General features: G+C 50.0%; 1 protein-coding gene and 1 non-coding gene across 2 annotated transcripts in view; one reads left to right on the forward strand and one right to left on the reverse strand.

The window, feature by feature from the left end:
• Positions 1-4417: 4417 nt before the first annotated feature.
• TRNAK-UUU (transfer RNA lysine (anticodon UUU)) lies at positions 4418-4489 on the reverse strand. The gene has a single exon. It is a non-coding gene; the product is annotated as a tRNA-Lys (tRNA).
• Positions 4490-6686: 2197 nt separating this feature from the next.
• The window catches only part of LOC127294097 (uncharacterized), a 28384-nt gene continuing 19557 nt past the window's right edge, over positions 6687-15513 (forward strand). The window contains exons 1-7 of the mRNA XM_051323845.1: positions 6687-6934; positions 7416-7597; positions 7672-7924; positions 8099-8321; positions 8421-8541; positions 9220-9582; positions 9677-9932. Coding sequence (XP_051179805.1) covers positions 7436-7597; positions 7672-7924; positions 8099-8321; positions 8421-8541; positions 9220-9582; positions 9677-9932 — 1378 coding nt within the window. The 5' untranslated portion in view covers positions 6687-6934; positions 7416-7435. The remainder of the gene's footprint in view (positions 6935-7415; positions 7598-7671; positions 7925-8098; positions 8322-8420; positions 8542-9219; positions 9583-9676; positions 9933-15513) is intronic.

Below are 15513 nucleotides of genomic sequence, written 5' to 3' on the forward strand. Positions count from 1 at the left end.
GATCCGGTTTTTTGCCTCCGACTGCCGCCGGCCTCGTAGTTTTCCCCGCACCGCAAAGAACTTCTTGTGGACCGTACCTTCGATCCGGAAAATCTTCCCTTCTTTTGTTGTTCCGGTTATCCCGGTGTTGTTCGTGGCGCAGCTGTTCCTGCTCCGGTTGCCTTTGCCGGCTGCGTTGGGTCTCCCAACGCATAGCTATCCGCCACACGTATCATCTCTGCCAGCGTTGTTGGCATGTTGCGCCGCAACTTTTGCCACAACGGTGAACCTCTTCGCATCCTTTGCTAAACCAAGCAATGGCTTGTGCCTCGATTACCCCTTCACAGGAGTTCCTTGTGGTGTTCCACCGCCGGATAATCCCGGCCTGTTTCATTCGGGCGCTGCACGCATAGAGCAAGTTGTCGCGCTGTTTGGCCTCCGATAGGTGCTACGAAATTGCTCACAAAAGCCTCCTCAAAATCCAGCCAGCCATTTATGCTTCCTGCCGGCAAGTTGTTTAGCCAAATTCTTGCCGGTCCAACCAAAAACGATGGTATGATCCTCACGGCCCAACGCCGGTTTCCTCCTCTGCTACGGTTCCTCCACCGCCGCAACGTACACCGCGGTCACGTAATCCGCGAGCCGATCTTCCGGCTTCGTGGTGCCATCGTATGTCTTTGTGTCACGAGGCAACATAAAGTTGCGAATCGGTGGTTTTTCTTTCATGATCCTTGGGCCAAAGCACTTTGGACCCGGAGGACCTTCCTCCTCGATCATTTCGACAAGTACACTCTATCCAGACGGTGCCTCGCATCCCGTTCCTAAGTATCTCTCTCCTGTGCGTTCTCCCAATGGGTTCCGGTGACACCGCCGGTCTTGCAGAATCGGCTTCATCATAACATTCCGGCACCGCGGCCCTTGCCTCGCCGGTACCTTGGGGGATCTATTTCCTCCTCATCGTACGCTGCCCTTGCAGCTCGATAGTTATGACCGGTCTCATATCTACCGGCATGATGGTTTCCGGCCTAGCCTCAGGCGTAGCCTCGCTCTGCCCCTTGGCTTTTTCTACCGGCATCATGTTGCCCGGCTTGTTTCTGTCCGGCAAGAACCGGATCGTACACGATCATTCGCTGCGCATTCACCTCTTTTTCTCTCCTTCTATCCTGGGATGGGGGACGATGCCCGCCCATGGGACTCGCAACCGGCATTCTTTGTCGAACGCGGATTTCGAGGCCGCGGCCTTGTTCAGCTTAGCCAGCTGCTCAGCATTTTGCTGCTCAATAGTTTCCAGCAGCTCTCTAACACGCTCTTGCTGTTTTGCCAAAGCCTCTCCGGAAAGCGACTCGCACAGCTCTACGGCAGCTTTAGCAGCTTTTATAGTTTTATCCGGGCTGCTATACTTAGGCTTTTCCACGATGCTAACAGATGCAGAGGCACTCTTGCCGGTAAGAATCTCTTTGCGCAAATCTTGATCTAGGTTGCGAGCTTTTAGCCGGTTTTCCGGCATCCTAGCGACATGTGCGCTAACGAAGCAAAGCCATGGGCAGCGTTATACTCACGTACGGTTAGGTTCAGCTCGCGCCGCGCCCGACGATGTCCTTGCCGCTCTCCGGCATCTTACGGCGCTGCGCCTCCAGCCTCCGCTCGAGCCGCCGGGTCGATGTTCTGCGCGATGGGGGTGGCGAGGACGTTCATCGCCGCCTGGAGCGGTGTCTCCGGTGGCGCGGATGATGCTCCCGCTGCGCCTGCGCCGCGCTCCAGCGGTGGCTTAGCCGCACGGGTCGAAACCGCGCGACCGGCACCTTCAGCCGCAACCTCCTTTCCTGCACCAGCCACACCGGTCATCATTACCTCGACGCTGCCGGCGGAGCGGCCAGCACAGAGCCATCTTGGCGGGTCCGGTGCCACCAGCACCGGCAAGAGGCGCTGGCGCACGGGGACGGTGCCGAAGTAGACGCGGTGGCTGCCGAACTCGATGATGCGGCCGTTCTTGGGGAAGACGCCGCCGTTGGCGAAGCAGCCCACGTTGTCGTTGATGAAGTCCATGGCGTAGATGCGCTGCACCAACGCGGACACCGTATGCTCGCCGGAGATCTCGAGGACGCCCGCCCGAATGTGAACTCCATCAAGCGCCACTTCATGCCCCACGGTGGGCGCCAACTGTCGTCGTGGTGAACGAGCAGATGCCATAGGATGGCTTAGATTGGGGTCGAATGGACGCAAGAGGATTCGGGGGAGGGTTTGCGATTAGATGGGAAGAACTTCCGGATGCTTTCCTCAAGAACACAGCCAGAGACCGGTATACAAGAAGAGAGACAAGAGGAAGAACTCTTTACTAGATCGCTAGCTTCATTGATCACAGCATGGTTACAAGTTCTGTCTACCTCTATTTCATCGTATCGTGCCCGCAAGGAGGGCTGCCCCCTCTCCTTATATAGGGGAGAGGGAGGCTTACAGAGCAAGAAACCCTAATGGCATCTTTGACTGGACAAACTACTTTACAGAGTTACTGTACAAAGCTACTTTAATCATAAATGACACCGGGGCCTTCTTTTATCATAGAAGCTGACGTCCTCCGGCTTCTTTCTCCGTCACCTCTCTCTTTGGCGCCAGGGCTCCGAATAAAGTTGCTTTGCTTAGCTCATCCTTGTCTTCTTGCTCTGAAGAGAATCTTTGACCAGTCCTGCCGACAGGCTCTCCTTTCCGGTATCTTCTTTACCGGGTTCCGGCATACCCCTTTGGGGATACCGGCTTAGCTTTGCTCTCCCGGATTCCTACTAGGCTTCCGGTAAGAACATTAAACCGGTATCTTGATGGCTCAAACCATCCGGTTTGGCATGCCTTTGGCATACCGGGGGTTATCCCCCCAACATTGCTCCGGGGAGCTTTTTCTCAGGGATGGACTCATCAACACAAATAACGCTCGAACGCGGCAAGAAATGTTCAGCTGGTAGGGCCAATGTGGTGGCGTACGCAGCTGGCCGAGGTTGGGCGCTCTTATCAGCAGAGAGAGAGGGACGCTTGGGACGTCGGGAGTTGGCCAGAGAGGCGCCAGCGAGAGGAGCCGGCCGACGAGCGGCGGAGCTGGAATGGCGTCGGAGAGGAGCAACTGCCTCAACATCAACTGCCCTCGAATGGCAGGGTTAGACCCACGGGAAGCAAGGGCAACCGTGACAAGTGTGACAGAGGGATCCATGGAGGTGGTCGGCGAGTCAAGGCTAGACGCCGTCGTGGGCATGGGGACGGTGAAAGCTTCGAGAGCTGCAACATCACTGTGGCGTCTGCAGATCACGCCGCTACATGTGGTGTTGCGACAGGTGCGTGTTCGGAGGATGACGGTCGACGTTGGAGTCTGTTGTGCAGCTGGTTGTGCTCTTGTGGTGCAGTTCCTTCGGATCTTGGTTGGGGATGCATTGTTCGGGTGAAAGCCTGCACTAACTTTTGTTTGGTGCCGGCAATGACGGCACACTATTGCATCGTTTTCCTTCTTGAAATCCGGTCCTCCACCACGACGAGTGTCATGGGATCTCCGGGTGAAAACCCAATCTCCATTTGAGAGGGCGGCGGTGTAGGAGCCACCTTTTTGAAGGCACTGCCTTGGACCCCATGACTCTTTGCAGGAGTTGTGGCCATTGTGCATGGTTGCTTCGTCGAGAAGGGCAGAGGAAGCTGGGTCGGTGAACCCGGATGGATGCCGAGGCGACAACCTTGGGATGCGATGATGGTCCAATGGGGTTGGGCCATGGCTTGTATCGCTCGGGTGGCGACAGTTGGTGCTTCGAGGGTTGTGATATCATCGACCCGGCCGACACAACATGAGAAGCCGTTCTGTCGGTAAGCCGAAGTGGAGGCCCCGGTTGTCGGCGCAACTGTTGAGGTCTGCAAGCGGTTGTGTTGGTTAGCTAGGGTTACGGCCAGTCGAGGCGTGCGATGTAGGGGATGTCGAGGCGGCAGCCTCGGAGTTGGAAGTGTGTTCTTGCTGCGAGGGTGGCCCAGCGTCGCATGGGCGGCGAGTCTCTTGTGTGTGAGGGTTTCTTTTCGGTTTTCCTCATCAACCGGGTTATATTACGGTTTATATGATCTGGTTTTCCTTATAAATGGGATCACCCTCTAACGAGGTTCTATCAAAAAAAATATTGTATTCACATTTGTCAGTGTAAATTTATGCATAAAGTTTTCAACTACGTGATAATTATATTCGTCATGATAAATATATTCTTTGGCATAACCTCATTAACAGGATAGGGGTGCTTCTAGATGAAAGACATCTCAAAGATTTTTCTGTAACTTTTGTTTTTGTTGAGGTGCTTTGTCGTGGGTTGTATGTTTCACACGGTTCTTTCGCGAAAAAAAGAATGTAAGCTTGTTTCTCTGGCCGTTTGTTTTTCTTTGAAATCACACAGCACAACGATACCAGGCAAAAATAAAAGCTAAAATGCGCCGACCGTGGGGATCGAACCCACGGCCACGTGGTTAAAAGCCACGCGCTCTACCACTGAGCTAGGTCGGCTCGCGTTACTTTGTATTGAAAATATTGTTATTATGAAGAGGAAAATCGTCCATATCGGAATTTGTGGCAGTTTGTTGTCTCCGCAACTTTCTTTTTCCTTTTTTTTTTTCTGTTTACGCTCGAACTTGGATCTGCTTGCATGAGTCTCTACAGCGCTCTCTTGACTCCCTGTCGCTGCATTTCCCATGCTAGATCATGCTAACCTTGATAAGCTGATAACAAAAGAAAGGATTTGAAATTGGTGAAATCTGCGAAAGATGCATAAACTGAGAAGTGAAGAACTGTAATTTGTTTTGAAACACCAGAATTTACGCTATTTCTACTTCCTGGAAAATAAGGACGGACGTTGAGGGGTATTGGAAGAGCTAGTGTCACCAATCACTCACGGTGAAAACTTCAATTTATCACAAGATGGAACATATTTTCTAAAGAGAGAATATTGCCACTTTCTTGATCAAAAACTCTTTGGTCTAGAATGAAAGACACAAGGGACTACTAATTGATCATAAGACTTATCACGGATCAATATGCTCAGTGAGTTCGCCGATCGAGTCAGAGACACCTTTGAGAAGATGCATTATGTATATAATTGCCGATCCACGTTGGTCTATGTCTAGGAGCTAGCGCTTCGCCTAAGTCTACACATGAATGACCTTGTCTCAAATTCCCAAAGTGCCTTCGTAAAGAAAAGGAGTATCCATGACAACTTCCTCTATGTCAAGAACCTTGCAAAAAGATTTCACAAAAGCAAGACGTCGGTGCTACTTTTCAAGCTTGACATCCAGAAAGCCTTCGATTCCATCCGCTGGGAGTATATTGTTGACCTTCTCCAACGCTGGGGGTTCCCACCACGTTTCCGAAATTGGATCACCGCCTTACTCATCACCGCTTTGTCCCGTGTGCTCCTCAACGGCATCACCGGTGCTCCCATTGCCCATGGTCGGGGGCTTAGGCAAGGGGACCCTTTATCCCCCCTCCTTTTTGTGCTAGCTATTGACCCGCTCACACAAATTCTTGACCAGGCCACCACGCACGGATTGCTTCACAAACTTCGGGGACGTGGTTCAATCCTTAGAAGACACCCCTCTTTCTTTACTTTAGTTGTCGTATCACCTGTTTTTTTTTTTTTTTTGCATTGTTTAACTACATACACGTGTTTATTTATTTTATTTTGAGGGAAACTACATAGACGTGTTGTGTGTTTAGTAATCAGCGGGTATTTATATGTTGTATTAGTCTTTACTGAACACTGAAGGAAGAAGATGTACAATTGAACAACAATTGTTTAACTACATTATTTTTGGTGTCTTTTATTTTGTACTTATGTTGAGTTATTTCTCCTTCGTAGTAGTGGCTTTTGTCTCCCTTCATAAGTGTCAGATGATGCATTTGGTGCCATTTTGAAAAAAAGAAAGGAAACGGGTGCCGACAGGTTTGCGGCAGGTGTCACGCGTTCACATGTATCTCCACTTGTTTATAGTCCATGGCATTATTCAAATGTTACGTCTGAATTCCTGCATAATTAATTTCCCGAGAAGCGTTTAAATTATACTCCTCCTCCAAGATATGTATGCTATAGCCTATAGATCTAGCCCCGTCTTGATATGACATCGGCGGATCCACTCTCTTCTATCCGGTGAACTTCAACCAACTGTACTTGTACCGCGGATTTCTGCAGCATCTGAAGACCGCCTACTACACATCTGCGCTACTACAGGTAATTACGATGTTTTCGTTGGTAAGGTCTTATCAGAAAACTAAGCTAGGTCTTATTGCGATTAGTCACTCCTCCGTATATTTGCCTGTGTCATCATCCTATGATCCTATCCCTCTGTGAACTGGTTCCCACTAATTCGCTTCCACTTGTTACAGTTAGCTAAGCTGTCAAGGGCGTCGAGAGATCTTGTTCTACTAGCGGTGGGGAACGACGACAAATTGCTTGGTTTGCTCTGTTTCCTCTCCGATTCTCTCTTTTATCCCCTACTTATTATTCACACACGCTAACTAGACAAGGCCGGGCTGTTTCTCTAGCGAGGGGGCTTGATTTGGTTGTCGCTTATTTTCACTTGCTAATTAAGGTTCCCTGGTGCGGTCTTTTCGCTTGGAATTCTTCTCCGTTTCCAACACCGCCACGCCTGCTGCCATCAAAGTCTTCGTGGCCGGGGAATTTTATTTTTTGCCCACTTTACTTTGCACCTCTACAATTTGCCCTCCATTACATTGAGCTTTCTTTTTTGCCCCATATTACTTTGGTACTTGATGATTTGCCCCTTGCCCACATGCAATGACCAAGTTGCCCCTCCTAGCTGATTAACCTGGAATCCTGGATCGAGCCCTCCGTTCGTCTGTCTCGCGTCGTTGGAACAGAGCAGAGCAGCCCCGTCTAGAAGAGCTGGGCGGCGCCCACCCTCCGGTAGTGCCTCCCCTCCGCCCCAATCCTCGCGGGTGAGTAGATCCTCCCCTCCCCTCCGCCCCAATCCTCGTTCGCACGCGTTCGCCTTCCCGTAGTGCTTACGTCCGCTGAATCAGCCTGTCCACGCGCGGCAAGCTGCAGGGCCCATAGGGGTGAGCGCGCAGGAAGCAGCAGCTAGCGGCGGATGTGTAGCAGTCCGCAGGGTGGTGCAGTGCCGAGCACCAGCGCCGACGGAAGTTGCGCGACCTGTGAGCTAAGGTTCTTCCGCCCCGTTGCGCAAACAGACGAGAAAGGGGAATTTTATTTTTTGCCCCACTTTACTTTGCCCCACTTAGCAAGCATAGCTACCTTGGCAGCAACACGATAAGTTGGAAGCGGTGGCAGCGTCACTGCCTTGGTTCCCATTTCGCACATATTGCATATTTCTGTTCTGTCTTTGATGATTATACTCGAGTAAATTGGCAGTGAGGTCTAGCAGCCTCTTAAATAATGTTTTTTCCTCTTTCTTTCAAGGGTACTGTCATACTCTACAAATGGATGATCAAGTTAGTACTACACGAAGTGACCTAGAACACATGGTACAGGATGAAAACGCAAAGCCGAGGCCGCTGCAATTATCAGTTATAGAAGGCATCACTAATGGTTTCTCTGATGACCGGGAAATTGGCAGAGGTGGATTCGCGGTGGTCTATAAGGTACATAACTATTAGTCACAGCCAATATGAGAACTCAAGCTTCTGCTGACTACTGGTAATCTTTCTTTCTGCAGGGAGAGCTTCGGAACGGGATGATTGCTGTGAAGAAGCTATTGAATACGCACATTCAGGATGAGAAATTCCAGGAAGAAGTAAAATGCCTCATGAAGGTGAAGCACAATAATGTAGTACGATTTCTAGGATATTGTGCCGATACACAAGGGAGGCTGGTAGACTTTGAGGGAAACATGGTCATGGCAGATGTACGACAGCGATTGCTCTGCTTTGAGTATCTACAAAAAGGGTGTCTTCATGATTATATCACTGGTAGGATCATGTCACACATGACATACTTTTGGGGCTTTAACTGTGCACAAAACCTGCATTCCTAGTTTGTTCCCGTAAGAGAAATTATTATGGTGCTATATAATATCAAGTTATTCACAAACTAAAGACTTTAACTATCTTGAATACTAAACTCTCTTTCTTATCCTTTTGTAGATGCATACAGTGGACTTGAATGGACACAACGGTATGAAATAATCAAAGGCATTTGCAAGGGTTTAAAGTATCTTCATGATAATCATATTGTTCACTTGGATCTTAAACCCGCTAATATACTGTTGGATGACAATATGGTACCGAAAATAGCTGACTTTGGTCTCGCGAAGTGCTTCGGTGAACACCATAGCCGGATAATCATTTCAAAACTTGGTGGAACACCGTAAGCTGGCTAAGTCTCCTGAAAGCTCGAATCTATAGTGAGGCATCTATGCATTCTATTGCATTGCCATTTCATATTCATGTATCAATTTTCATGCAGAGGTTATTTGGCACCAGAATTCTACGGGGGGAAAATCACATTCAAGTCTGACATATATAGTCTTGGTATTATAATCGCAGAGATACTAACTGGACAAAAGGGATATACCAAAGTTGAGAATGTATGAATAATTTCTCTTATGATACCATGTTAAGTCAAATTTAACAGAATCATGCAGTGCCTTTACTTTGCATAATGTAACTATTAATATTCTACTGAGAAATACCGAGTCATTATTTTATTCTTGATGCACGGGAAAGTATCATTGTTGGAAGAATATATAGGTCAATAATTAGTTTTTTCAGAAAGGAACACTTGGAATTTGACTGTGTAATAATCAACCAACATTATTTGTTTAGTAGCAGAGTAGCACAGATTAAATAGATCAAGTACAAACGGAGAAACACACTCGTACTTGTTCCAACTGTGTTAAAAAGTAGGCAAGTAAAAAAAAGCACTGATTAAATAGATCAAGCAGTACTAAAATGGATGAACACATGGAAATATAGAACGTGAAGGTTAAAAAAAGTATAGTCGCATGTGTTACTTCTGGGAGGAAGAACTCACATTGTATATCTGCTTGCGACTTTGTGTTAATCAAACAGAAAAATAAAATTTACATGGCATCAGATCTTACTTAAAACTAGAGGTTATTCTGTTGTTAGTTTGGTGTTACAAAATGCGTATTAAGGGCACGTATGGTCTTCACAACTTCGCAAACGCTTCCTAATTTAGTCTCTCATCCAAAAGTTCTCACCCTTTTTTCAATAAGTGCAACTCACGGTTACAAATTTTGTAGATACTTGAAAGCTGGAGCAATAGATTGGACAATTCGGACGGAGAAACACAGTTGGAACAAGTACGAGTGTGTGCCGAGGTAGGGAAAGAATGCACCGAATATAACCCAGCGATGCGACCAGATCCACAAAGTATTATCAAGAAGCTTGATGAATCGGAAAGCACAAATGGGCCCACTGAAGATGCCGTGAGCAGTTCATCAGTAGAGCAGGTAGGTTTACTTACAGCAAATGACCTGGAGCAGATGCTAATTGATGAAGATGCGGAGCCGAAGAACCTGCCTTTATCTCTATTAGAACAAATCACAAATCATTTCTCCGATGATCAGGAAATTGGCAGGGGAGGGTTTGCAGTTGTTTATAAGGTACGATAACTGTAAACTGACCTGGTTTTTAATAAAGACAGTTGTTGCAAGAAGTTGACGAATTGACAGAGTAAAAGCCATGGTGGGATTGCAGGGAGTGCTAGGGAATGAGTTTGTGGCTGTGAAGCAGTTGTCCACAAAACTTGAAATCAACGAGAATAAACTCTACCAGCAAGTATACTGTCTTATGGATGCGAAGCACCCAAATATCATACGATGTTTGGGATGCTGTGTTGATACACAGCGGAAAAGGATAAGCTATAACGGAAAATTTGTCACGACAAATATACAACAACGATTGCTCTGCTTTGAGTATATGCATAAAGGGAGTCTTCATGATTATATCACCGGTAGGCACACTGACATATCTTTCTTTCATGAGGTCTGCTTCCGTACACCCTCTCCCTCCAAAACTTAAAAGGGTAATATAATCTTTTCCCATTACTTAGTTGCGAATATGGATTGAAATTCCTTGGCTACCGTGATCCAGATCCGAACCTCCGTACATGAACAGCTACTCGTATGCCTATATGTGATCCATAAAGCGGTGATGCAGGTTGGACTACATCTGATCGTCGTGAGTGTCATGGAGTTGTCTGTCTATGCGGCGTGCTGCCGCCGTCGCTCGCTGCCAGGAAGCCCATGGCGATGCCCGCGAAGGTGAGCAGCACGCCAAGAATGATGAACTTGATGTCGGTGGTCAGTTTTATTTTTAACAAAGAGAATATATTAATACAACATAATGCTCTAAGAGCATCTCTACCGATGCCCCGATAGCTATTTGGGCGCTGGCGCTGTTTTTGGACTCACACCGACGCGCCCAAAACGCGCCGGCGCGGGTTCGGGCCCAATAGAAGCGCCCGCAACCCTGTGTCGGCCCCTTCGCAAAGGGCACGAATCGGGTGCGCCAGCACCCTCGTCCACGTAGGAAAGCACCCGTAGGGCACTTGTCAGCCAGACGCCCCGGTTTCCCTCACCTCCCACCCTGCTCGAGCCGACTCCCACCCATCGGCGCCGTCGCGGTCGCGTCTCCCATGCTTGCCTTCCACCCCGCCTGTCCATAAAACACCGGCCGTCGACACTGCCGCCACTCCCTCTATCGGCCACCACTCTTTCGGCTGGAATAGAGGTTGTCGCCACCGCCACCCAAACGCCCAACCGCTCCGCCCGCAAGGTGTTCGTCGGATTGCCTCGATGGATAGCGACGACGAGATGTTGGTGCAGCTATTCATGGAGGAGGAGAGCACTGCCCCTATCCGGCGGCAGCAGCATCTGCTGATTTTGACGAGCCTCCTTCGCGTTCACCAGCCCTTCATGGCCGTGCCTCGACGCGGCGGTTCAAGGCCAGGCAAGAGGAGGAACACGGACCGGCATCGTCAAGCCAGCGCCATGCTACTTGAGTGCGACTACTACGATGCTACTCATTCACCAAAGGAATTTCGGCGCCGGTTTAGGATGAACACGGATCTATTCATGAAGATTGTCTTCGGCGTTAGGGAGTACGACTGTTAGCCTAAATATAATCTTGTCATGGTGTGACCTGCATACGTAGGTTGAGTGCATGCTATAGTGTGAATAGCACACATAGGTTGTGTGCTTGATGTGTGTGAGAACATGGCACATGAGTTGTGTGCAGCTGTCTTCAAGTTGGCTTTGACTAGCAGTCTCCAAGTTGGATTTGACTAGTAGAAGCCAACTAGACATTAGTTGTCTAGGTCGGTTATTGTAGCACCGACTTAAAGCCTCTATATAAGGAGAGGCACCCCATATGGAGAGAAAGTTGTAAGCCAAGATGTAGCATATGTGGCTATATAATAGTGGAAGAGCATTTGTTGCTCAAGCAAGTTTCTCCCCTGTTCTCCTTGCTCATGTGTGTGTCCACTAAGAATGAGCTGAGAGATTGAGAGAAGGCTGCACCCAACATTTAGTATGGGTAGAAGCTAACAATTGGTATCAGAGCCTCATGGTTCGGGGCCATGGCGAGCGGTGAGTCCGCGGCGAGCCCGGCGGATGTGGAGGCGGCGCGCTGTGACGTCGTGCGCACGGCGGCATGGAGGCGTTGCACAGCAGTATGGAGGCTGCGGCGGCCATGGCGCAGCGGCCTCATACCAGCACTAGAGCACCGGGTTGGGAGATGTCAGGCGATCGTCGAAAAGCCGCGACACCACCACCTCTCCAGCAGCGGCGTGCGTCCGCAACCCCTCCTCCGGCAAACGAGCGACGGCGATCGCCAAGTCGGGGACGGAGCAGGGTGCGACACGGCGGGGGTCGAGGTCGTGGTACAGCGGGAGGTGATCCGCAAGATGACTAACGGCGGAGGCGGCGGTACGAGCCTCGTCTTCCCGATGCTCAAGCGCGGAGACTACACCAACTGGGCCATGGTGATGGAGGTGAACCTGCAGGCGGCATCGCTCTGGGACGCGATCGAGGACGCCGCAGTCTCTCAGCGAGAGGACAAGCACGCCTTGGCGGCACTGCTCCGCGTCTAGGTTGTACGTGGCCATGGCGGGTGTTCCGGGTGGAGGCTTGAGAGGCAACGACGATGGTGGTGACCAAGGTTTGGTTGCGACAAGGTCATGTTAGTCGGCTCCGTTCCGGCGTGTCCGAATGTCTTCGTGGTGGTCTCCTCTTGCTGCGAAGTCGAAGCTGCCCTCGGGCGGTGTACGATGACCTTCGAGGGGCGGTCCGGTGAAGGCCTTTTTCGGCACTTGTCTTGCGCATCCCCTCTCCGAGGCTCGTCTTCAGAATCGGAGCTGCCGGTCTCTCCTCGAAAAGCCATCTGTTTGGCATAGGCCGACTTGAGCTTCTTAGCTTTTGTGGGTAGCCAGGGTGGCTAGGTGTGCCCGTGGCGGGTGTGCCCAGCTTGTATGTATCCGGTCCACGTCGTGCGTCTGAGCGCGTTGGTGATCTGTTGAAGGCCTGCGGCGTTGTGCGCATTGTGCGTGTGACCGGTATGTGCGCATCAAGCAGCCAAGTGTGCGTCTCAAGATGAAGTGGCAGGAAGAAGTTGCGGCGTTGGTCGCCGTTGAACAAGGAGATACTGGAGACGAGGAAGAAGATGACAAGATTAGGGGGGTGATTGTTAGCCTAAATATAATCTTGTCATGGTGTGACCTGCATACGTAGGTTGAGTGCATGCTATAGTGTGAATAGCACACATAGGTTGTGTGCTTGATGTGTGTGAGAACATGGCACATGAGTTGTGTGCAGCTGTCTTCAAGTTGGCTTTGACTAGCAGTCTCCAAGTTGGATTTGACTAGTAGAAGCCAACTAGACATTAGTTGTCTAGGTCGGTTATTGTAGCACCGACTTAAAGCCTCTATATAAGGAGAGGCACCCCATATGGAGAGAAAGTTGTAAGCCAAGATGTAGCATATGTGGCTATATAATAGTGGAAGAGCATTTGTTGCTCAAGCAAGTTTCTCCCCTGTTCTCCTTGCTCATGTGTGTGTCCACTAAGAATGAGCTGAGAGATTGAGAGAAGGCTGCACCCAACATTTAGTATGGGTAGAAGCTAACAACGACGACCACTTCATGAGCAAGCAAGATTGCACAGGTTTGTGGAGTTTCTCCTCAATCCAGAAATGCAATGCGCTGTCTTGAAACAGAGCTCCTCCAGATACAACCAATGACTACATGCGCATGGCGGAGTCGACATGTTCACAGACTGTCTACAAGTTTTACCGAGCCCCCATAGTGGTGTTTGGTGGGGATTATTTGAGAGCACCAAGGGCAGATGATACACCTCGAATCCTGGAACAAAATGCAGCCCGAGGGTTTCCCAGGATGTTAGGAAGCATCGACTGTATGCATTGGGGTTGGAAGAATTGCCTTTTGCTTGGCAAGGAATCTATAAGGGGCATACCGGTGAGTGCAGTGTCATTCTTGAGGCGGTGACAGATTATGACCTATGGATTTCGCATGCCTTTTTTTGGCATGGCAGGAACAAACAATGATATCAACATGTTGCAGCGCTCTCCGGTGTTTTCCAGGCTAGCTGAGGGAGAAGCTCCTGCCATGAACTTTGTGGTAAACGGCCACGCATACAACAAGGGGTACTATCTAGCTGATGGTATCTATCCAACGTATGCTACATTTGTGAAGACAATCCCGAGTCCAGCTTCGGAGATGGACGCTTATTCTGCGACATGCCATGAAGCAGCTCGCAAGGATGTTGAGCGTGCTTTTGGGGTGCTTCAGCAGCGTTTCGCCATCGCCATTGTTAGGTACCCTGCTCTCACTTGGTCCGAGTCTCAGATGTGGGAGGTGATGAACGCGTGTGTGATCATGCATAATATGATCATTGAGAGCAAACACGGCGAAACCTGTGTATGATGATCAACCATTTGATTATCATGGCCTCTTGCTGAAGTAGAGCATGTGCCCCAACAATTTTTCGCTTTCCTTCACATGCACCAAGAAATCCGAGATGCAGATGTTCATTTTCAATTTCAGGCAGATCTCTTTGGGCATTTGTGGGCAAGGAGAGGAGCCGCCAACAACGCATGATGTAGTTTGAATTATTATACGAATAATTTCCTTTTTTATTTGTGTTAAACTATGTTAAAATATTGTATGAATAATTTTATGTGATTGAAATGGTTTTGAAATATTGTAAAAGAAAAACAAAAGATTTTGGGGCCACCGGTTTAGGGACGCCGGTGTGGGAACCCGTTCCCCAAATAGAAAATGTTGTGCCGACGCACTTGCTGGCACCCATTTGGGTGGCGCCGGTGGAGATGCTCTAATGAGCGAAAAGTACACGAGGATGGGCCTCTCGCGACACCGCCCTCTTCGGATGTGTGTGCCGCCGCCACGCTGATCTCTTTCGTCCGAGCTCCTCTGCAGCCCTCTCACCCAGAACCAGGGCCCCCGCACCATTATCTCTCGACGCTTGCTACCTGAGTGCCATCGCTCCGTCTTCAGTGCCTGCTCCGTCCGTTCATCTAACACCTCCTGTGGCTGTTGGCAGCGTCAAGGATCCCGCGGTCTGGGACGTCGGCAAGTTCGTTCTAGACGTGCCTCCACACCCGCAGTCTACGCCCGCCGCCACGCTCGCAACAGCTGCGGTGCTCGCCCACCGGAAATCTGACCCGCCATTGGTGGATGCATCGTGGGGCGCTCTCTTCGTCCCAAGCTGCGATGGTGGCTACTCCGCCATCGAGCTGCCTGGTGCCCTTCCCAAGTTAGTCTGATGCCGATGGGGAGCTGGATTCATCCAGATGGTGTTGGGGACCGTTCCAGTGTCGTTGCTCACTTCTCCGCATGCTACTACTCCCGCCTTCACCGAGGTCTCCAGCAACACCATGGCTTCCTCGCAGCAGCCATCATCCCGTTGCTTCCAAGGCAATGGTGGCTTGCGTTGTTACTTCTTCGCAAGCTCCACCGGGCATTATGGCCACGCCGTCACTGCTCCTCCTCAACTTGACCCACACGTGGCTGCGGAACTCAAGGGCGGCAATGGTGGGTGTTCTCTAGGTCAAAGTGTATGCATCAGATGGCTTTTGCGACCTTCCACCGTCCTTCGGTGTGGTTGAAGGATCGATATTTCCGGTGCCTCTCTAAAGGTCATCAAGTTCGTGCTTGCAGGGAGCCAATTTGCTGCATGACCTGCCTCCATTTTGGCCACATCGCCCGCAACTATCGTGCAAATCCATGTATTGACCAATCTTCGACAGATCGACATGCTGCTCACTCTCGTACACTTGCTGAAGTAGAAGAAGAAAACTTGACATTTGCGTCCATTCAGTCTAACCTAGCGGAGCATGCTGAGTTGCTTCGCTCTGATTTGCAAGGCTGCCTTGCGCGGGTTGGGAGCTTTTTGGCAAGAGCGGAGGCTTCTCTTGGTAGGCTTCCTTTTGACCATGTTGTCGCTCCACTGGTCGGACTCTTTGATGGTGCCACGGGGGTAAGGCTGACCCCTTTGGTAGT

This window comes from Lolium perenne, chromosome 4 (genome assembly GCF_019359855.2).
Source record: "Lolium perenne isolate Kyuss_39 chromosome 4, Kyuss_2.0, whole genome shotgun sequence".
Taxonomy (NCBI): domain Eukaryota; kingdom Viridiplantae; phylum Streptophyta; class Magnoliopsida; order Poales; family Poaceae; genus Lolium; species Lolium perenne.